The sequence below is a fragment of the Chenopodium quinoa genome, unplaced genomic scaffold, assembly GCF_001683475.1.
Source record: "Chenopodium quinoa cultivar QQ74 unplaced genomic scaffold, ASM168347v1, whole genome shotgun sequence".
In the NCBI taxonomy this organism is placed as follows: Eukaryota; Viridiplantae; Streptophyta; class Magnoliopsida; order Caryophyllales; family Amaranthaceae; genus Chenopodium; species Chenopodium quinoa.
Window position 1 is genome coordinate 519,427 of NW_018742616.1, and position 17,864 is coordinate 537,290.

Consider the following 17,864-nt stretch of genomic DNA (forward strand, 5'->3'; position numbering starts at 1 on the left):
TGATATTTTGCCACTCTATTACTTGGGTATCTACAAAGAGTAGTTGAGCTTGAACATGAAGGTTCCTAGAGTGTAATAAGGCCTTGTTTAGTTTAACTTATTTTTACTTATTTCAGAAAAAATAAGTTCAGATCAGATCAGATCAGAAAAAATAAGTTCAGATCAGAACAACGTTTTATGTGCGATTTTTTATCGCTAAATATTCTTAATTTCGTAATGAAAAAATTTGTGAAAATTACATATTAATAAACTACACATTATTACGAATCTAATAAGATCTCACTTGATATATTTTTTCCTAATAGATTATCGTACACTTAAGGTCAAAGTTTGGTCAAATCAGACAATCAGATCAGATCAGACCAGATCAGATCAGATCAAATCAGACCAGATCAGTAAAAATAAGGTGAACCAAACAAGGCCTTAATTTCAAGCTCTAGGTTTGATTAAAAAATAGCTAATTAATTACTAAATTAATGGTAAAGATGGGTTAACTTGCATAATGGCTTTTGGCGTTGTGGGCGAGTCGCACTACTCTAAACAACTTACTAGCTCAGTAGATAGTGTTGGGAAATGCAACTTTTTGTATGGGTATGCAAGTATGCAGCAACTAGTGTTTTATTAATAAGTTGTTTTAGCATTCGTAATTATTGACCGATAATATAATTAAGAGAAGAGAATGCCTCCACAGTTGCCAAACATGACCTTCCAATCTAGAATTTTATACGGTATAATTTTTCGATTTATTCTATGTTTGCAACATTTTCTATTGACATGTATCTTAATAAAGAGATTAGATTAAGTAAACGAATAAATTTTAAGCAAATCAACCAACATCAAGAAGAAAAAATTGGGTTACCAGCAATTGACTTATATTAACAAATCAATTCCTTAAATCGAATAATACTACTCGTAATGTATACCAAGTTATAGGACTTAATTTGATTCTTTAGATGACTACTGACTAGCTGAATAGGACAATAGAAAGAAATTGATGTTCATGTTCAGATCTAATAAAAGGTAAAATAATTTTATTAATTCTTAAGGGATGGTCTAGAAATGTTTTAAAAATTTAGTTAAAGAGAGATTTATCACATTTTTAGTCACGAATACCATATTCATCCATTGATAAGCCGCAACTATGAAGAACATTACCTTTCTTTTAGAGGTGATTGGTTTAGATTAAAAAGATGTGTGTTTCAAATGGCTGTAGCCTGTATGTTCTTTTCTTTTCTTAATAATTTTACTTATCATTGATCAACCGTTTATATAATTGAAATATGTAAAAGAACACAAATCTCCAAGATAGATTGAGACTCACCATTCATCTATTTTTTCTTCTTGAATGCAGTCTTCAATGTACTGTAATAAGCAACTAGAGCAGAAAAACACGCATAGCCAGGAAAAATTCAAGAGCAAAATCAACCCGATAAACATACAAGCTGTGCAGCTTGATGAAACCAACTGAACAGAAAAAACTTCACATCATTTTGGTTCTTTTACAAGTTTTACTGGAGTTTCGGATTCCTTTGGTCGTAATAGCATATGGTGCATAGGCAGATGGAAGAGAGGTCGACTTATCAATATAAGCACAACGCTCATCCCCTTTCCAGTATAAGATGACCCTGTTTGTACTTGCGTGAGACCAACTGTCACCTGCTCGACAAGATCAATCACTTTGAAAATCAAAGCAATAGTGCATTCTACAAGGAAACAATAGGGAAAGCCAGGAATTCAACAGGCAAAAAGATCAGAAATGGTTAGTATTACCTAGTGCTAGTGTTAGTTGATATGAACCTTCAGAGCACTTGGTCGCCGCTTGATTTAATAGAACCACCTGAAGGTACATAAATAAACAGCCAATAAGATCCAGATTATTTCCATTCAGAACAGGGTGGGGAACCAGGTTTGGTTGATTCATGACTTTAAAAGCTGCTAATCTGCTATGCACAATTGCACACTACATAGTTCAATTGTTCAATCTATTGTATCTTGGAAGACCCACTCATTGTATCTTGGAAGACCCAATTATTTTAAACACAAATTCTGTCAATCACTCTACGTATACAATCAGAACTCTTGATTTCTGAATAATTGCAGGATGTAGGCGATAAAAACCTACTAAATGGACATGGGTTTGGATCTAGTAGTACACTTCTGAGTCCTGACAATAAAAAAAGGTTCCAGAGTCAAATTCATGTTTTAATCTCAGTTTATGCAGCTATCGTCAAGTAGACTGTTTTATCTGTTTCTTCTGCCCAAGCACACCTTAATGTGGGAAGGGTGTATGCCGCTATCCTAATACAAACATTCAAGAGTGAAACTTTCACTTACCGCTAAATTGAACTTCTGTGCAAGCTTCATCAACTTCAGCGCCATTTCACCAAGAATCCGAGTCCTTTGGGCCATGTCCTCAAAATCTTGACGGAAATAAAATGTAACACTATCAATTACAACTAGTTTCACCTGAAAGAAATATAGCTACAAAGTTAAGTCAATCATACACCTAATAACATGAACGACATATTGTTGCTTGCGACTATTTGCAATATTTGATTAGTAAAGAGGGCAGGAAAAAACAATTGCTAGAGCAATTATAATTTTGCGATACACACAGAGCATAATAGCAAACCGCTATTTTCGTATGTCCATTATATTAATTGAGAGATATAGAAAAGATTCAAATATAATAAAGGGACTTTAATAATTTCATGTCCCGCCATTAAAGAAAATACATTATATTCTTAATCATGAGGGATTAGGATAATGTGACAAAATATTTGAATATTGCACTAAAGTTGATCAATGACTTAAAAAAATGAGGAGTATAATAATAAAGAGATACTCAAAAATCAATGTACTTAATTTCCTGTGCATCAATTCGGTACCCACATTTCTATGCTCTGAGACCCATTTATCCAGATGATTTATCATAGCAATTAGCTCAGTGTAACTGCAGATCCTAAAGTGAAATATGTTAGCCAAGAAATCTTTGGGAAGCAATTTGTCTTTAACAGCTCGGATATTTCTTTGCCGAAAGCAATTATCATTCTCCATGTCGTCAACACATCCTTGAGCAATCTGCAAAGCACGCTCCACCATGAAGCTTCCCTCTGTATCTAAACATGCATCTACACAGCTTAGATTCAAGCATATATAACCAGGGAAAGCAGTGTAGCAGTGACTCACCTACATAAACTGCTTTTCCCCCAAGACCACCAAAGTCAGCTGGAATTTGGACATTGACTGCAAGTTGAATCCTGAGATATAAATCATCAATAGTGATGCATAACAAAACTAAGGACCAAGGAGACTGTTAATAAAAAAAAATTGGCTCCTTACCCAAATTGTGTTTTGCCAATGCCAGGTATACCACCTGTATTCCAGAAAAGTAGTTATTTCAGCAATACAAATCATGTTAATCATCTACTACTGTAGTAACATACAAGAGGGGGAAAAAAAAATTGTAGTACTTAGAAAAGGTGGTTTGTGTCAGCAATTCTATTCACACAAAAACCAGAGGGCACACCTATCTCAGTAACTTGTTTGCAGCTTATACCACCACCAAGGATGTCATCAACATCAGCAGAAGATGTAGTTATCCGTATACAAGAGTCCTCAAACATTTCCCAAGCATTTTGAGCGCCTATGACAGACATTAAAAATCATTTTTAAACATCTCCGCACATACAGTGAAAAATAGAGAAGTGGCAAATTATGGAAGTGAACATCACATAAATTGCTGAAATTTCTAGCATTGTGTTCACATAGAAAGAAAAAAATAAAACTGTTTCTTAGACAGCCAGAACATCGTACAAAATGGCATGATACTCCTCCATGACATAGTTGGGCCATCCAAAAATATGTGAACGTTTTAGGACAACAAAAACTACATGCAAAACAAGGAGAAAAACACAAGACTAAAAAAATAACTAAAAATTATTTGAAAAAAAAAAAAAATCCATGTGGAGAATATATTCTAAACATCAAATTAACATTTCTGATATATCTGCCATTTATCCCAACAGAATTTTTCCTAAAACAAGTTACCCTAGAAAATTGACTATTATTTTAAGAGGCTGCTTTTGCATCAATCAGTAAGCCAAGACAAGTGTTTGATAACAGCTGGAAAAAAATAATCTTAAGACAATAGAAAGGCATTCAACCAAGTTCTTGAAAATGTTGGTTAAGAAAGAGCATGCTACCAAGTACCAACCCATCAAAGTGACTTGGTAATACTAAAGGAGGTGGTTCAATATTAGTAAAAGAAAAGAAGAGAGAAGAAGGGGGAAAGAAAGGAAGAGAAGGTTAAGTAAAGAGATTTTATTTTCCAATGTTTAGTTAATGAAAGGAAATGAAGCGAATAGAAGGAAAATCTGATTCACAACTTTAATTTTTTTTTTCCAGATGAATTCCTCCAATTTTGGGAGGAAAGGAAAGTGAAAATTTTGTGAAGAGGCTTTCCTTCCACTTCCCTTCCTTTCCTATGAGTTGTCATGTCATTTTGCAAACCATACATGAGAATTGAGAACATAATAAAAACCCTTTCCTTTCTTTTCTTTTCCAGCCAAATTTTCTTCAACCAAAAAGGGCCAAAGAGTGTGTTCTCTTCAACTTATTTCGACTATCAAATTTATTTTGTCTAAACTTGTGAGTGTTTATGAGCTTATTAGACTTATTTTGTCTAACCTTATCTTAATTTATATTATTTGAGCTTATTTTTGTCTAGTAAGTCAAAATAAGTTGAGGAGAGCACACCCTTAGACATGATGGTTGAAACTAAGATGATTTGCGTCAATATCCATAAGATGATTTGCGTCAATATCCATAAGAAAAGGGGGGCATATTAGTTGCAACTAAACAATTACTTCATCCCATCTGTTTTCTCAGGTACAAAAGAAATTAGGTTAATAATAAAAAAAAGAAATAGAGTCAAGTAAATAAGATCCCTTGCAATATGTTACTAAACAATGGCTTGATACCTCAAGTTTGAGAATACCAAAAAGTCCACAACCAGCATATAAACCGTAAGGAAACAAAGTATAAGAAGATTAGGCTGAAACCAGTTCATTTCAAATTTTCAAACATCTCTCTATTTTGAGGACTTGAATAGTACGTCATTAAACTATATTAGCATTAAAGTTACATGAAGAGCATAAGTGAAACTAATTAACTAGTTACTTCTAATGGTTGGCTTGATTCCAACCAATGTGCAATGTACATAGACAACTGTTATGATTTCTAAATCCATTTCTGAATGTTAGCTTTATTCATAGATATTTGAAGCTTTGAACATCGTAATAAAATGGAACCCTTCTCACTTGAATGTGGAATGATATAAGCATTGATGCCAGTCATGCTACTAACAGATTCCATGCTAACGACCTTTAGATAGATTTAAGCTCAAAGAATTTAAGAATTACCAGTGAGAATAGCATGGTTTCCACCTGATGTGTCTAATCTGCCGCTATGTGATGCAGCCTTCAATATCTCAAGAGCTTCAACTTCCGAAATATTTAAATCTGCTAGAAATAGAATGTAGCATTTTAACTTGAAACTTTGAAAGTGCAGTTTGACATATAATTGCTGATTGATATAAAAAGACAAGGAAAAAAAGGAAGATTATATAGAAAGCAAAAGGATTGAGAGGGATTCACCTAGACATTTCATCGAACAGTTGGAAGATGTGCCCAAAAAACAGGAAAATTAAAAAAAAAAAAAAAAAAAAAAGTAATCAACAACAGCTATCAAATTATGCAAGCAAACCCTAATATCTTAGTAAACTACAGAAATTGATCGAAATTACAGAAATTAAAATCAATAAAAATATTGAATTAGGAGTGTAAAGCATAGAACGAAAGAGGGAGAAAGAAACCTCGAGCAAGAAGAAGAGGAGAGACAGAAGAAAGAGAGGAGAGAGAAGTGTAGCCTGCTGATATAAGTTTCCCTCTTTGTGTTCCTGAAATCGCCATTCTCATCACCTCCATTTTCGATTTTCGATTCCTCCTCTCTCTCCCTCCACTTTGTTTATCTCGCGCCAAATCAACTCCTATTATTTTGCTTACCAAAAAATACTTTTTTTTCCCCTAGAAATTCGGATATTTTTGAGAAATATTAAAAATAATTTTTATAAGGTAATACTTCTTCAATTTCTTTTTAGTTGACACCATTTAACCTTTTCACCATTCACAAAATACATTTTCACAAAATATACTATTCACAAAATCTTATTTGAATCGTCTCAATGTATATTTATTAATATCCACTTTTTATAATTTTACAATGTCGGGAATTAAAAATATCAATCATTAAAATAGTGTATTGGCAAGCGTGATAATAAAATGGTGTCAACTAAATAAAAACGGAGGTAGTATGATATAGTAGAAAATAAGTGGACCTTATTGTGTCAGTGTCACATTACGGAGTACCAATCATAAAGTATACAACTGCAGTACGGATTGTTTTTTTTTTTTTTTTTTTTTTTGGCTAAATGAGTCATAACAACATAAATCCATACAAATACAAATGGAAAGAGGATTTGAAGTTTTGAATTTATGATTTATTTACCACTAGGTTAAGACTTTCTTGATACTGTAGCATTTTTTGTAAAGGGACAATTTGATTAAAAAATATTCCTAGCATAATCTAATTTTTCATTAAGGTTACATATAATATTAATGATGAAAGTAAATTTATACTAGAACTATATAATTTTAAAGGGGTGATTTTTCGATGTACATCACTTTATTATGAGAACCACAAAACCCATACGATGCTACGAGTATAAGGTAGGCAATTTTAATCATACAACTAGTTGTACGTTGCAACGTATAATCGGTTATATTATTTGCTCATCCGCACAAATTTGACTAGCAAGTCAAGTCAAATCATAGCTGGATGTGGATTAGATGCAAAGAACGGGACAGTGTGTATTCAATGAGGAAGGTTTGGAGCAGAACTTGTTCGAAGTCAAAGATTTGGACACAATGCTGTATTGCTGCCTTTACCGATATGATATACCGTGTTTGGAAGGCTGGGAATCATTTGCTGTAGCCTGTATGGATTCCTAGGACTATTGTTAGTAAAGCAGTGTGATTAAAATGTGATTAGTGTGTGACCTATGGTCTAGTGATAAATTGATAGTGTTAGCTGCTTGACTTATAAGTAAATAAATGAGCAAGTAGCTTTCCTCGAAGGTTTGCTCACCTTCAAACTACTGTTTCCGAATGGAGTGTTAAGCTGCCTATGCCCTATTGCTAGGAGCTTCAAATTTAAGAAAAGATGGCTTCAAGGTTGCAGGGTAAAACAAAATAAAAGAATCTTTAGAACTATCATTGCCCTTGAAAATTGGATTTCACTTATAAGCAAAAAAAATCAGTACATACAACAAATATGAGTGATGAAGTTCTACAGTTCTAATGCTGTAATATGAACAGTTGTCAACTCTTAGACTGAATGGTTAGGGATGACTCCTGCAGATAAGCGTAGCACAGCATTCTTGCAACCTAATGGAAACCCAGCAGCATCAGATGCCTCAAAAGCTTCGCTACTTACCATAATGAAGAAACTGGGAGATCATGCGATGCTACAAGAGTTGTTTGGCTGAGCCTTGGATGAGAGATGTGAGAGATGGATGCATCCTGGCTTTTCTCATGGAGCGTGCCTCACTTTTTCCCTCAGCATATTCCTCCCCCAGCGGCCATCTAGGTCGGAGATCATACTGCAATACCAAGCAAAGGTGTAAGCAGGGTCAAAATCCTTTTCATTATATCCAGCTAACTGTTAGTTCAGAAAGTGACTTTGCAGTAAGCAGTAAAACAAGGCATATAAATAGGCTGTGTTTAGTTCCAAGAAAACCATTATTTAAAGTGAATTCTATATTCAAATGAAAATCAGGTTTCAAACTTCTTTTCCTTCCTTAGTTCATTGCTAAAGAGTTAGAAAGAAAAGGAGAAAGAGGAGGGAGTGGATGCCTGGATGGAGGAGAGGAGAGAAGGAAGGTGAGGGATAAGGAAGAAGATGTGGCATTCCTTTCTTAGACAAGAAGAACAATTTCCACCTTTCAGAAAACTTTTAAAAAGCATAAGAACATTACAACTTTACAAACCAGATTTCATGGAATATGATTTTCCTTTCAATCAAAAACAATCGTAGGGACAACAGTAAGAAGCTTTTATTATGATACATACAGGATCACAGACATACCACTGTATCTTCAGGTTCATCGGCAGGTGGTGGTGGATCAAATCTTCCCATCTGAAAGTGCTCAATGCCAGTCCAAGCAACCATGACACCTTTTGAAGTAATTGGGTTAATCTTACAGACTCAAGGAGGGAAAATCAGTCTTAAATTATTCAACCTGTCTGGATCTTATAGTTTCGTTCATCTTTACATTGTTAAGGAATAGATTAGAGGTGAATTATAATGTGAGACAGCTAGAGTATCTTACCATTGTCAGTACAAAGGCTGGGTGGGGGGCAAACAAGCTGCAGGCCTATATTCTTGGCAATCTGATCAAGTCTTGCTCTCACATATTGATTTGACGCTACACCACCTGAGACAACCTGCATAATATCTCTGATGAGAATCAAAAGCATAGATTTCAGTAGCAAGTTATAGAATAACTATTGACTAATTACAAAGTATTTAATTGATGGCTCCATTTTCAATGCCCATTCTATAGCTCCTTCACATCTTTCCTCCAAATGTAGCACTGCAACTCGCTGCATAAAGCATTTCCCCAAGAGCATCAGCAAATGAAAAAATACTACACCAAGAGCCTCTTTACGTAGGGAGAGAGATACACCAAGATAGAAAAACAGAAATAGATGTTTGCTACATGGTAGTAACCTGAAAAGAGGCAGCAATGTCAGCCCTAGAGCGTCTATCAAGGCTACTTGCTAAGGAAAGGGGAATTTCCGCATCACTGCACACAGCCCAAGACTCATGAGCAACGGAAGATCAAGTTTATTATTAGTCAAGTAGCTATTGAGCATTAATATTACGAGCAACACCAAGAAAATGATCTAGCCAAAACTGAAGCAAACTTAAACAAGAATTAAAGGAGAATGAGCAACAGCAACTTTAATGAGCAACAGCAACTGTGATATGGCAGTAAATTTCCAATTTTCCATTGGCACCACATACACCTCTACCGCCCCTTTAGCAACACGGTGCAGGAACCTCACGCAGTCACACTTGAAATCCATTCAAGGTGAAGACATGCTCTAAAGCACTAGAGATACATACAATAGATAACAACACCCAATTTGGTTCTCAATAGGGAGAGTCTTGGAAGGTCAAGATGTGAACGACCTTGTCCCTAGCAGGTGCAGACACTTACATGTTTTTTGATGCAATTGCCAGCTTCACTTGAGTTTTCAGACCAGCATAGGAAAAGTTGCAATCCTTGTGATGTAGCATTGGAGTCTGATAATATAAATAAATAAATAAGTTAAACAAGAATCGGTGATGAATACAACCCAACAATATGGTTTATGGATAACCTAAAGTATACATTGTACAGAAGTGACTAGGAAAATGTTTAAGAAAATCAAAGAAGCGAACTTTGAATCTTATAGAGTCAGGATCACCCTCTCGGGCAAGATCCTCTATAGCAGGACCACCACTCCTCCTCATATCAAGGCCAAGCCACTTTGCTGTCTTGTCGTATGCTTCACCAATTGCATCATCAATGGTCGTTCCAAGTTGTATGTAATGGCCCAGATCATGTGCAAGAATCAGAAGATTGTGTCCTCCTAAAAAGAAAATTAAAACTCTTTGAGATGCTTTGAAAGATCTACATCATGAAAAAATTGCTCGAAGTCATAAAAATTTGAATCTGAACAATTTTGTAAACATGACAAGAAGCTTATATAGCATGTGTAAGGGAAAAAAATAAACATTCTGCACATGAGTTAACTAGAGTAACGAGTTGCCTGCTATGGCCTGTGACACCACCAATATCTATTTATGTCTTCTAGTCCTCGCTTAGTCAAAAAAAGAGGGAGGAAAAAAAAAAGCATAGCAAAACAAATAACATTGACATGTAAAACACAAATCAAATTGCAGGAGTAAACACCATAATCAGGTACCAAACTTTACCCAAAAGTTGCAGGCAAGGTACTGAAGTTTACAATGTTACACTTAGAGTACTGGAGTAGGCCATCCCCCCTTTTACCTTCAACAACAGGTTACTTACAATTAAAAACAAGGAAAAATAAAAATCTGACCAAAATAATTAATGCCTGACTTTGAAGTCATTTTTTATTGAATTCTCAATAACCCAAATCCTAAATACTTGTTTTAATCAATACCCAGTAGCTAAAATATGGAAATTCAATTACCCAGATTTTTATAATTCCAGAAAATTTTCCAAAAAAATAAAAATTGGGAAAATGTGAAATTTGGGAGAAATTTTTTGATCAAGAGATAAGAAGACAAGTCTCTTTTTTTTATATTAATTTTTTATTGCAGAGTTTGTTTATGAAAATCAGAGCTTAAACTCCATTGTTAAGCTTCATTGTTTGCCATAACTCTTGCCACTTTGGTACAGTAATTTGTTTCAAGTCATCTAGTACTCACCTGACGTCCATTATCCCATAACTAACAATAATAAAAAAAAACCATCAAATTTTCCTTTCAACTTGTTCATTAATGGCGGACAATAACAATTAGAAGACAAGGATAAGTGGGTGCTAGCGAGATGTTATGGGTCCAGCCCAAGTGGTAGTAAAATGAGTGTTACTTTGGGTCCAATAATTTGGTCCATTTCAAGTCATTTTACTAAGTTTGTAAGTCCTCTTTGAGGCTTATTTATGTGGTTTCTCTTGGAAGCTTTTGAGGTAATATCTTGTGGTAAACAAGCCACCAAGTAAGCCAAGTTTCAGCTGAGAAAACACACGCACAAAGACGAGAGAAACAGTAAGGGTTTTGAGGAGTATCCATTCTCGGATTTTTCGCTGTTTGCAGGTTTGCGATTTCTTCTTGGACACGTGTTCTATTCTCATGCTTTAGGTCTTTATTATCCCTAGACTATATATATGTCGTCTTGCGTCTTTTTATTGATTCATTCACAAAATATTAAACACAAGTGAGGGTTTAAAAGAGGTTTTGTGAGAGCATTTGAATATCATACTATTCATGCTTGTATTCATCCATTCATTCATCATCTAATATTACTCCATAGTGCAAGGTGGGTTTTTTCTCCTGATTCTCGGGTTTTCCCATGGTAACATCGTCTCCTTTATCTTTGCTTTGAATCTTTCACTTGTTCTTGGTTGCTTGCTAGTTGTTCATTGTATTGTTGTGGGTTGATTGCATTGTTGTTAGCACTCTAAATACTGTCATTACTCTGGAAAACTGGAAAGATCATTCAATTTTTGGAACATGGAATTACGGAAAACAGCATTGAAACTCAAGCTCATAATATTACTTGGAGTTAAAGACTCATAATGACAAAAAATAGCACAATTAAAGAGAAAGGTGCAAGAGGAATGATATTAAGTGATCATTATTACCTGAAATGAGCAGAGCCATGAAGGGAAACTGAAGGTTTCTATCTGTCAACCTGAACACCAGAAAAATTAAGAAATGCAACCAACAAATAGTAGCTTTTAGTAACCGCAGAAGAAACAAGGTTCTAAACAATTAAAACTCTTTGAAATCCAGATACTAAGGAATAAATATTGATAGGCGGATTGATATCAGATTAGGCAATAAATTTTGGTGCAGGGTTGTCAGTCATACCTTGCTACTAAAGTATGAGCCTCCATATGATGCACGCCAATTATAGGCAGCTGGAAGCTACGAGCAATTTCTCGACCTTTACAGACACCAACTACATTATTAAGAAAGAGAAGTCAGATACTTTTACAAATATGATTCCTTAAAGCTCTGAACCATGCAGCTTGCAAGAATCATGGCCAATAAGTAGAGCACTCTTGTCTTCTCTTTCCATCCTTGCTCTCTTTTCCCCAAAATGAAAAACAGACAGAGAAAGGGGAGTCAAAATAATTACAAGGTATAACTGACATTCTGCCAGTCGACATTCTGCCGGTCATTAAGATGATAAAATTAACATAGAAGCGGGGAGTCACCACATCTGTACTCATACTCCCATGTCTTGCCTTTGGAACCTTATTGGATAAATATTTGAAACGTTAATGGACATTGGAACTTATTAATGATCATTTCAGTATATATAAAAAGCCAGAAAACCTAAGCACACAGACACAACCCATACCAGACAGTTAATGAACTCTGAAAATTTCAGTCTTAGTAAGATAATTACAAAAGTTATCATAAATAAGATTGAAAAACCACATCCAAAAACTTAGAAGATGAAACACAGACTGGAGTATAGAAACCAAACTACTTAGGCTTGTCATCATAGACAGAAACCCTCTCCCTCTTTCACAAGTCGGCAAATGAAAATCACCACTACAGGTGCAGATTGAATTAATTCAGGCACCTCGGTAGAGCAAAACGTTAACCTACTCTATACTACATCACAAAATGCATGTTAAGACTCTCTAGCAGCTGAGAAGACAAGGACACACTCTCAAACACGTCATACCCCACATAAAACATTTTACTCAATCCCAACGAGACTGCAACCTGCATTGTGGTACGAAGTTTTTATTTTCCTGGACTATTCCAAACTTTTTAAATCAGCGTAAAGAAGGAAATAAACCCAAAAAATGTTAGTACCAAAAAAATTCACTTGAGCAAAGCCATGGTCCAGGACCAGACAGAATATGAGAAGGATAATAAAGAACCTCTCAACACATCAACCGGATTGCTCATTTCTCAAGTATGTAAAATCTATAAGATATTTTTCAATTTGTACCAAAATAAAACAACACACAGATAGTCAACCGAATACATTACCACGTAGGCAAAGACTTAATCCAGGACCAATAGTAACTGCGACTGCGGAAAGATCTTTAGCGGTTAAATTTGCTTTATCAAGTGCTGATTGTGTAACCTGCGGATGAGGAAGGTAAAAAATAAATAAGAACAGTGAGATGATTGCATGCAACAGTTTTAGTTCAGCTTCAGCCATGTCCATAATTAATGCTCACACCTGAGAACCTAGATGAATGACTCATACAATTACAATACATGGAATTTCTCCATGAACCGGGTGTGGGAGTTGAAAAATACGTAGCCTTACTATATAGTGCCTCCTCACTAAGGCAACTAACTATGACAACCCATCAATGACAGATAGGTGGGGGTTTTGCTTATAGGATGCAATTGCCAGAACAGTAGTAAAATGCAGATCCTCTTTTCTCAACAAAAACGATGTTGCCTAGCACAAAGCTCAATACTGGAGAAGTTTGGGAGGGTCAAGAGTCAAGACTTCAGCAATCAAACACCATCCATTTCCATAATATTCTGGCTGTCTTGACTTTAAGAGCACAAAAAATGGATATCAGATACAGTTACATGAGAAGTAACCTCAATAAATGAGAATCATTAAGAGTCTTATCAATACACTAAAGTTATATATCTACTAAGACATAATGTTTGGAGTTAAAGACTCTTTTTGATACTTAACATAGACTTGAGGTTATATAAATGGCTTTTTGACAACTCAAAATCTCAAACCTTCATTAATTACTCCAATCTTCATAGTCCATATATCTATACAGGATCAAGCCCACCACCAATAACTAGTATAGGAATTTAGGCAACTAAGGCTGTTGCAAGAACAAGAAGGTATACACAAAACAAAATGACTCACAAGAAAGCATATCAGAAGGTTGACTGAAAAAAGAACCAAAGAGAAGTTTCCAAATTTTCTGTAGCAATTCTGCAGGTCATTTTCATTTTACGTTTAGAAATGCAAACAGCAACTTATTTATCAACGGAAGTTAGTCAGACTGATGTAATGTACCCAATCAATGGCCCTCGAATGGGCCTCTTCAGCCATTTTTGGGGCAACTCCTCCATATTGGACAAGCAGATCTGCCTTGATCAGCACAAAAAATAAAATAAAGAATTAGACAAGTAGATAAACACACTCATAATTCCTTATATAAAACGGAGTTTGTTGTAATAAATATATTAGTAAAAAGAAGGTTATCAAGTTAGCAACTTCCATTTAAGGACCTATTATTATGCAATATCCTCCTATAAAGCAAGACACCACAATGCATTAACAAATTAATAGGGTCAAAATCAAAAAAGGACAACCCAAAGGTAGCGCTAGACTGCGAGTGATATCAGCAACCAACAAAAAAAGAAAAACCTATGTCATAAGTACATTCAATACAATTCCATTATAAGCGTTTATCAGCTGTTAGAAAGCTACTTAGCCTATACTCCTTCCCTATCATCCGTCATTCACATAACTCTGGTGTTCACTGAAGCAATCTTTGTACTCCGTATAAAAAAGTGACATAGCAGGCAATTAAGCACTCCCTAGTCTCAACAGCCAACATTCTAAAATACAGACTGCCAATTCAATGTGCCGGTGCCAAACAACTTTTCAACCAAGTAATCAAATTGATAGTTCATGAACTCATCAGACCCTTTCAATAGTCATACACAATTAAGCTGAAGAATGAATAATATTACAGACAACAGCTCATATACACATGTATTAAAAATCTAATCTTATCTTAGTTTTGACTATGTCAATTGCATTAACTGAAATTTGCATGTGTACCACTCAACAAGAAAATGTATAAAAACAAACACAAACAATTCGACCATAAAAACTATCAGTGAAAAACGAAGTATCATTTATACCTGAGTTGACACGACTTGACTAAGAATTTCTCCATTGCCTCTCACCTGAAACTCAAACAATCAAAATTATCGTTATTTATAATTTACATAATCACGCGTCAATAGGTGTAATTGTTTTGACTCGTAGCTTTTTTATTTATTTATAAGGCTCTACATATATCATTTGCCACAACAACATAAAACCCAAAGTAAATAAAACAAATACGGAGTAGAATAGTAAGACAAAGACTTACAACAGCAGCAGCGGTGTCATCACAACTTGTTTCAATCCCAAGAACAATCAAATTATCCACATTTGCTGAATGGGTTTTGTGAGAATTGAATTGGGTCGTGGAGAAATTAGCAAAATTAAGATGAAAGTGAAGTTTTCTATGCTGATGAAGTTGTCGTAATTTGGAGAGTGTAAACTGTTTAAAGCTATGTAGCAGTGCTGTGTTTGTTAGGGTTCCCGTCACACCCGCCATTTTATACTTACTAGAGAGAAACAGAAAGAGAGGAATATATGGAGAGGTCCTGAGTTCAATGACTAATTAATTAATTGGCTTCTGAGTCTATCAAGAAATCGTGAGTTGAAATGAAATGATGAATTAATACGTATGTTGGATGAATTTATTTGGAAAAATTGGTTTTAATAATTTTAATTTTGACTAATTTTCTCTAAATAAATTCAAGTTTTGATTATTTTGGAATAATCTCAACTTATATAGGTAGATTAGTTTGATGAGGAAGATCCTAAAGAAAGCGTGAGAGAATATTTGTCGTGCCTTTCTCATTGATTAAACAACAATATATATACACGCGTATTAGGGCTAATGACTAAGGATACATCGGTAATTTACAAACTAAAGTACACAAGATTATTTACATAATCTAACTCACCCCCGCAGTCGAAACGGGAGGACTGCGAACGCTGAGACTGTCCCTGAAATCATTAAATAAAATTTTCGGCAGGCCTTTATTGAAAATGTCCGCAATCTGATACTGGGAAGGAACATGAAGGACAAGGACCTCACTGCGCTGTACCTTCTCACGAACAAAGTGAATATCCAGTTCAATGTGTTTTATGCGCTGATGTTGAATAGGATTGCCCGAGAGATAAATAACACTCACATTGTCACAATAAACCAATGTAGCTTTAGAGACCGGACAATGTAGCTCTAGTAATAAATTCCGAATCCAACAGGACTCAGAAACAACATTAGCAACCCCTCTATATTCTGCTTCTACACTAGACTTCGACAAAGTAGGTTGACGTTTTGAGGACCAAGAGATCAAATTATCACCAAGAAAAATACAGTATCCGGACGTGGAACGACGATGTCACGGCACCCGGCCCAGTCAGCATCCGTGTAAGATAAGATAGAGGTGATAGATGATTTATACAGGTGCAAACCAAAATCAGTTGTACCTTGAATATAACGCAGAATGCGTTTCAGAGCATCCATATGAGCAACTCTAGGAGAATGCATACATAAGCACACCTGTTGAACCGCATATGAAATCTCAGGTCGAGTGAAAGTGAGGTATTGCAGAGCACCACACAATCGACGATACATGGTCGGATCCGCATATAACTCACCAGAGTCCGTGCGCATTTTCCCTTTAGAATCAACCGGAGTGGGAGAAGAATTGTTGTTAGCCATGCCTGCAGTCTTTAGGATTTCCTTCGCATACGTATTATGAGACAAAAATAAGCCATTCTTGTCACGAGTCACTGCAATACCTAAGAAATAACTCAGGTTGCCCAAATCTTTCATGGCAAATTCAAAACTAAGCCGGGAGATGATTTGGTGACGAAGAGACTCTGTAGAAGCTGTTAGGACAATATCATCCACATATAACAATAAATATGCAATGTCTCGACCATGGTGATAAATGAACAAAGAGGTGTCAGATTTGTTGTTAGAAAAACCAATAGCAGTCACAAAATCAGCAAATCGTTGATACCAAGCCCTGGGCGCCTGTTTGAGACCATATAGAGACTTTCGGAGTAAACAGACATGATTGGGGCGAGCGGGATCCTTGAAACCCAATGGTTGATACATATAAATTGTTTCATTCAAGTTACCATGTAAGAATGCATTTTTAACGTCCAATTGATGAATTGGCCAAGAGCGAGACAAGGCAATGCTAATAACCACCCGAATGGTTGCCGGTTTGACAACCGAACTGAAAGTTTCATCACAATCAATTCCTTCCCTTTGGGATTTACCATCACCAACAAGACGAGCTTTATGTCGTTCAAACGAGCCATCAGAATTAGTCTTATGCCGAAAAATCCACAAAGAGCGGATAACATTGACATTAGACGGTCTTGGAATTAAATCCCAAGTACCATTAGAAATGAGAGCATCATATTCTTCCTACATAGCAATTTTCCAATTATGGTCACATAGAGCATGTACGGGATTCTTTGGAATTGGTGATATGGAGGTAGAAGTAAGAAGGGAACCGTTTTAGTACTTTGGGTTTGGCTTGACAATTCCATGCTTGCTATGAGTAGCCATGGAGTGAGATGGTGGTGGTGGGGGATTCGGACAAGAGACAAGGGGAGATGTGCGAGAGTTGGATGGTGAATGCAGAGAGAGAGGAGGAGAGGACTACTCAACCGTGCCCTCACCAACGTGCTGGCCAGCAGCATCAACGAATGTAACGCCTCGCATACTAGTGCTCGTTGGTAACCCAGCGGGGGTAGCAGTTGGTGGTACGAGACCATGCTGTTGGGCACTGGTAGGAGCATCACACGGGGGTTGATGCGTGCTGTGAGGTGCTGATGAAGAGCTATGAGGCGTGGATTGCAAGGGGTGCAGTCCACTTCGCAGGTAGGGTGTGGGCTAGGAGAGTTCACCGCGGCCAGGCTGTGGAGCAGTCTGGTTGGCTGCATTTGGTGAGGAAGGGACACCTAAAATGTGGTTTCTAACCACGGGATTAATTAGAGGACTTGAGACGTCATCTAAAAAATCGTATGTGTGAGGAGTAGGCGTGTGAATGTTAGAAAAAGGAAAAACCGACTCATCAAACCAAACATGTCTAGCTATTATAATCTGACGACTCGATATATCATATCACTTGTAACCCCGGTGACTAGATGGATAGCCAAGAAA

General features: G+C 36.0%; 2 protein-coding genes across 2 annotated transcripts; both read right to left on the reverse strand.

The window, feature by feature from the left end:
• Window positions 1-1,299: 1,299 nt before the first annotated feature.
• Window positions 1,300-6,147, reverse strand: LOC110721445 (DNA repair protein RAD51 homolog 3-like). Its single transcript, XM_021900595.1, has 9 exons — window positions 5,876-6,147; window positions 5,424-5,522; window positions 3,530-3,646; window positions 3,343-3,376; window positions 3,190-3,260; window positions 2,893-3,119; window positions 2,335-2,466; window positions 1,771-1,837; window positions 1,300-1,656 (listed from the first exon to the last, which is right to left on the reverse strand). Exons 1-9 carry the CDS (start codon window positions 5,985-5,987, stop codon window positions 1,481-1,483), a joined length of 1,035 nt encoding a protein of 344 aa, XP_021756287.1. The 5' UTR covers window positions 5,988-6,147; the 3' UTR covers window positions 1,300-1,480.
• A 1,170-nt stretch (window positions 6,148-7,317) lies between these two features.
• On the reverse strand, window positions 7,318-15,303 carry LOC110721446 (probable tRNA N6-adenosine threonylcarbamoyltransferase, mitochondrial). The gene is made up of 13 exons (XM_021900596.1): window positions 14,994-15,303; window positions 14,761-14,805; window positions 13,904-13,978; window positions 12,892-12,988; window positions 11,749-11,839; window positions 11,520-11,569; window positions 9,568-9,758; window positions 9,344-9,429; window positions 8,851-8,926; window positions 8,640-8,723; window positions 8,450-8,564; window positions 8,206-8,294; window positions 7,318-7,720 (listed from the first exon to the last, which is right to left on the reverse strand). The coding sequence occupies exons 1-13, from the start codon at window positions 15,222-15,224 to the stop codon at window positions 7,586-7,588; spliced, it is 1,365 nt and encodes a 454-aa protein (XP_021756288.1). The 5' UTR covers window positions 15,225-15,303; the 3' UTR covers window positions 7,318-7,585.
• Window positions 15,304-17,864: the final 2,561 nt, after the last annotated feature.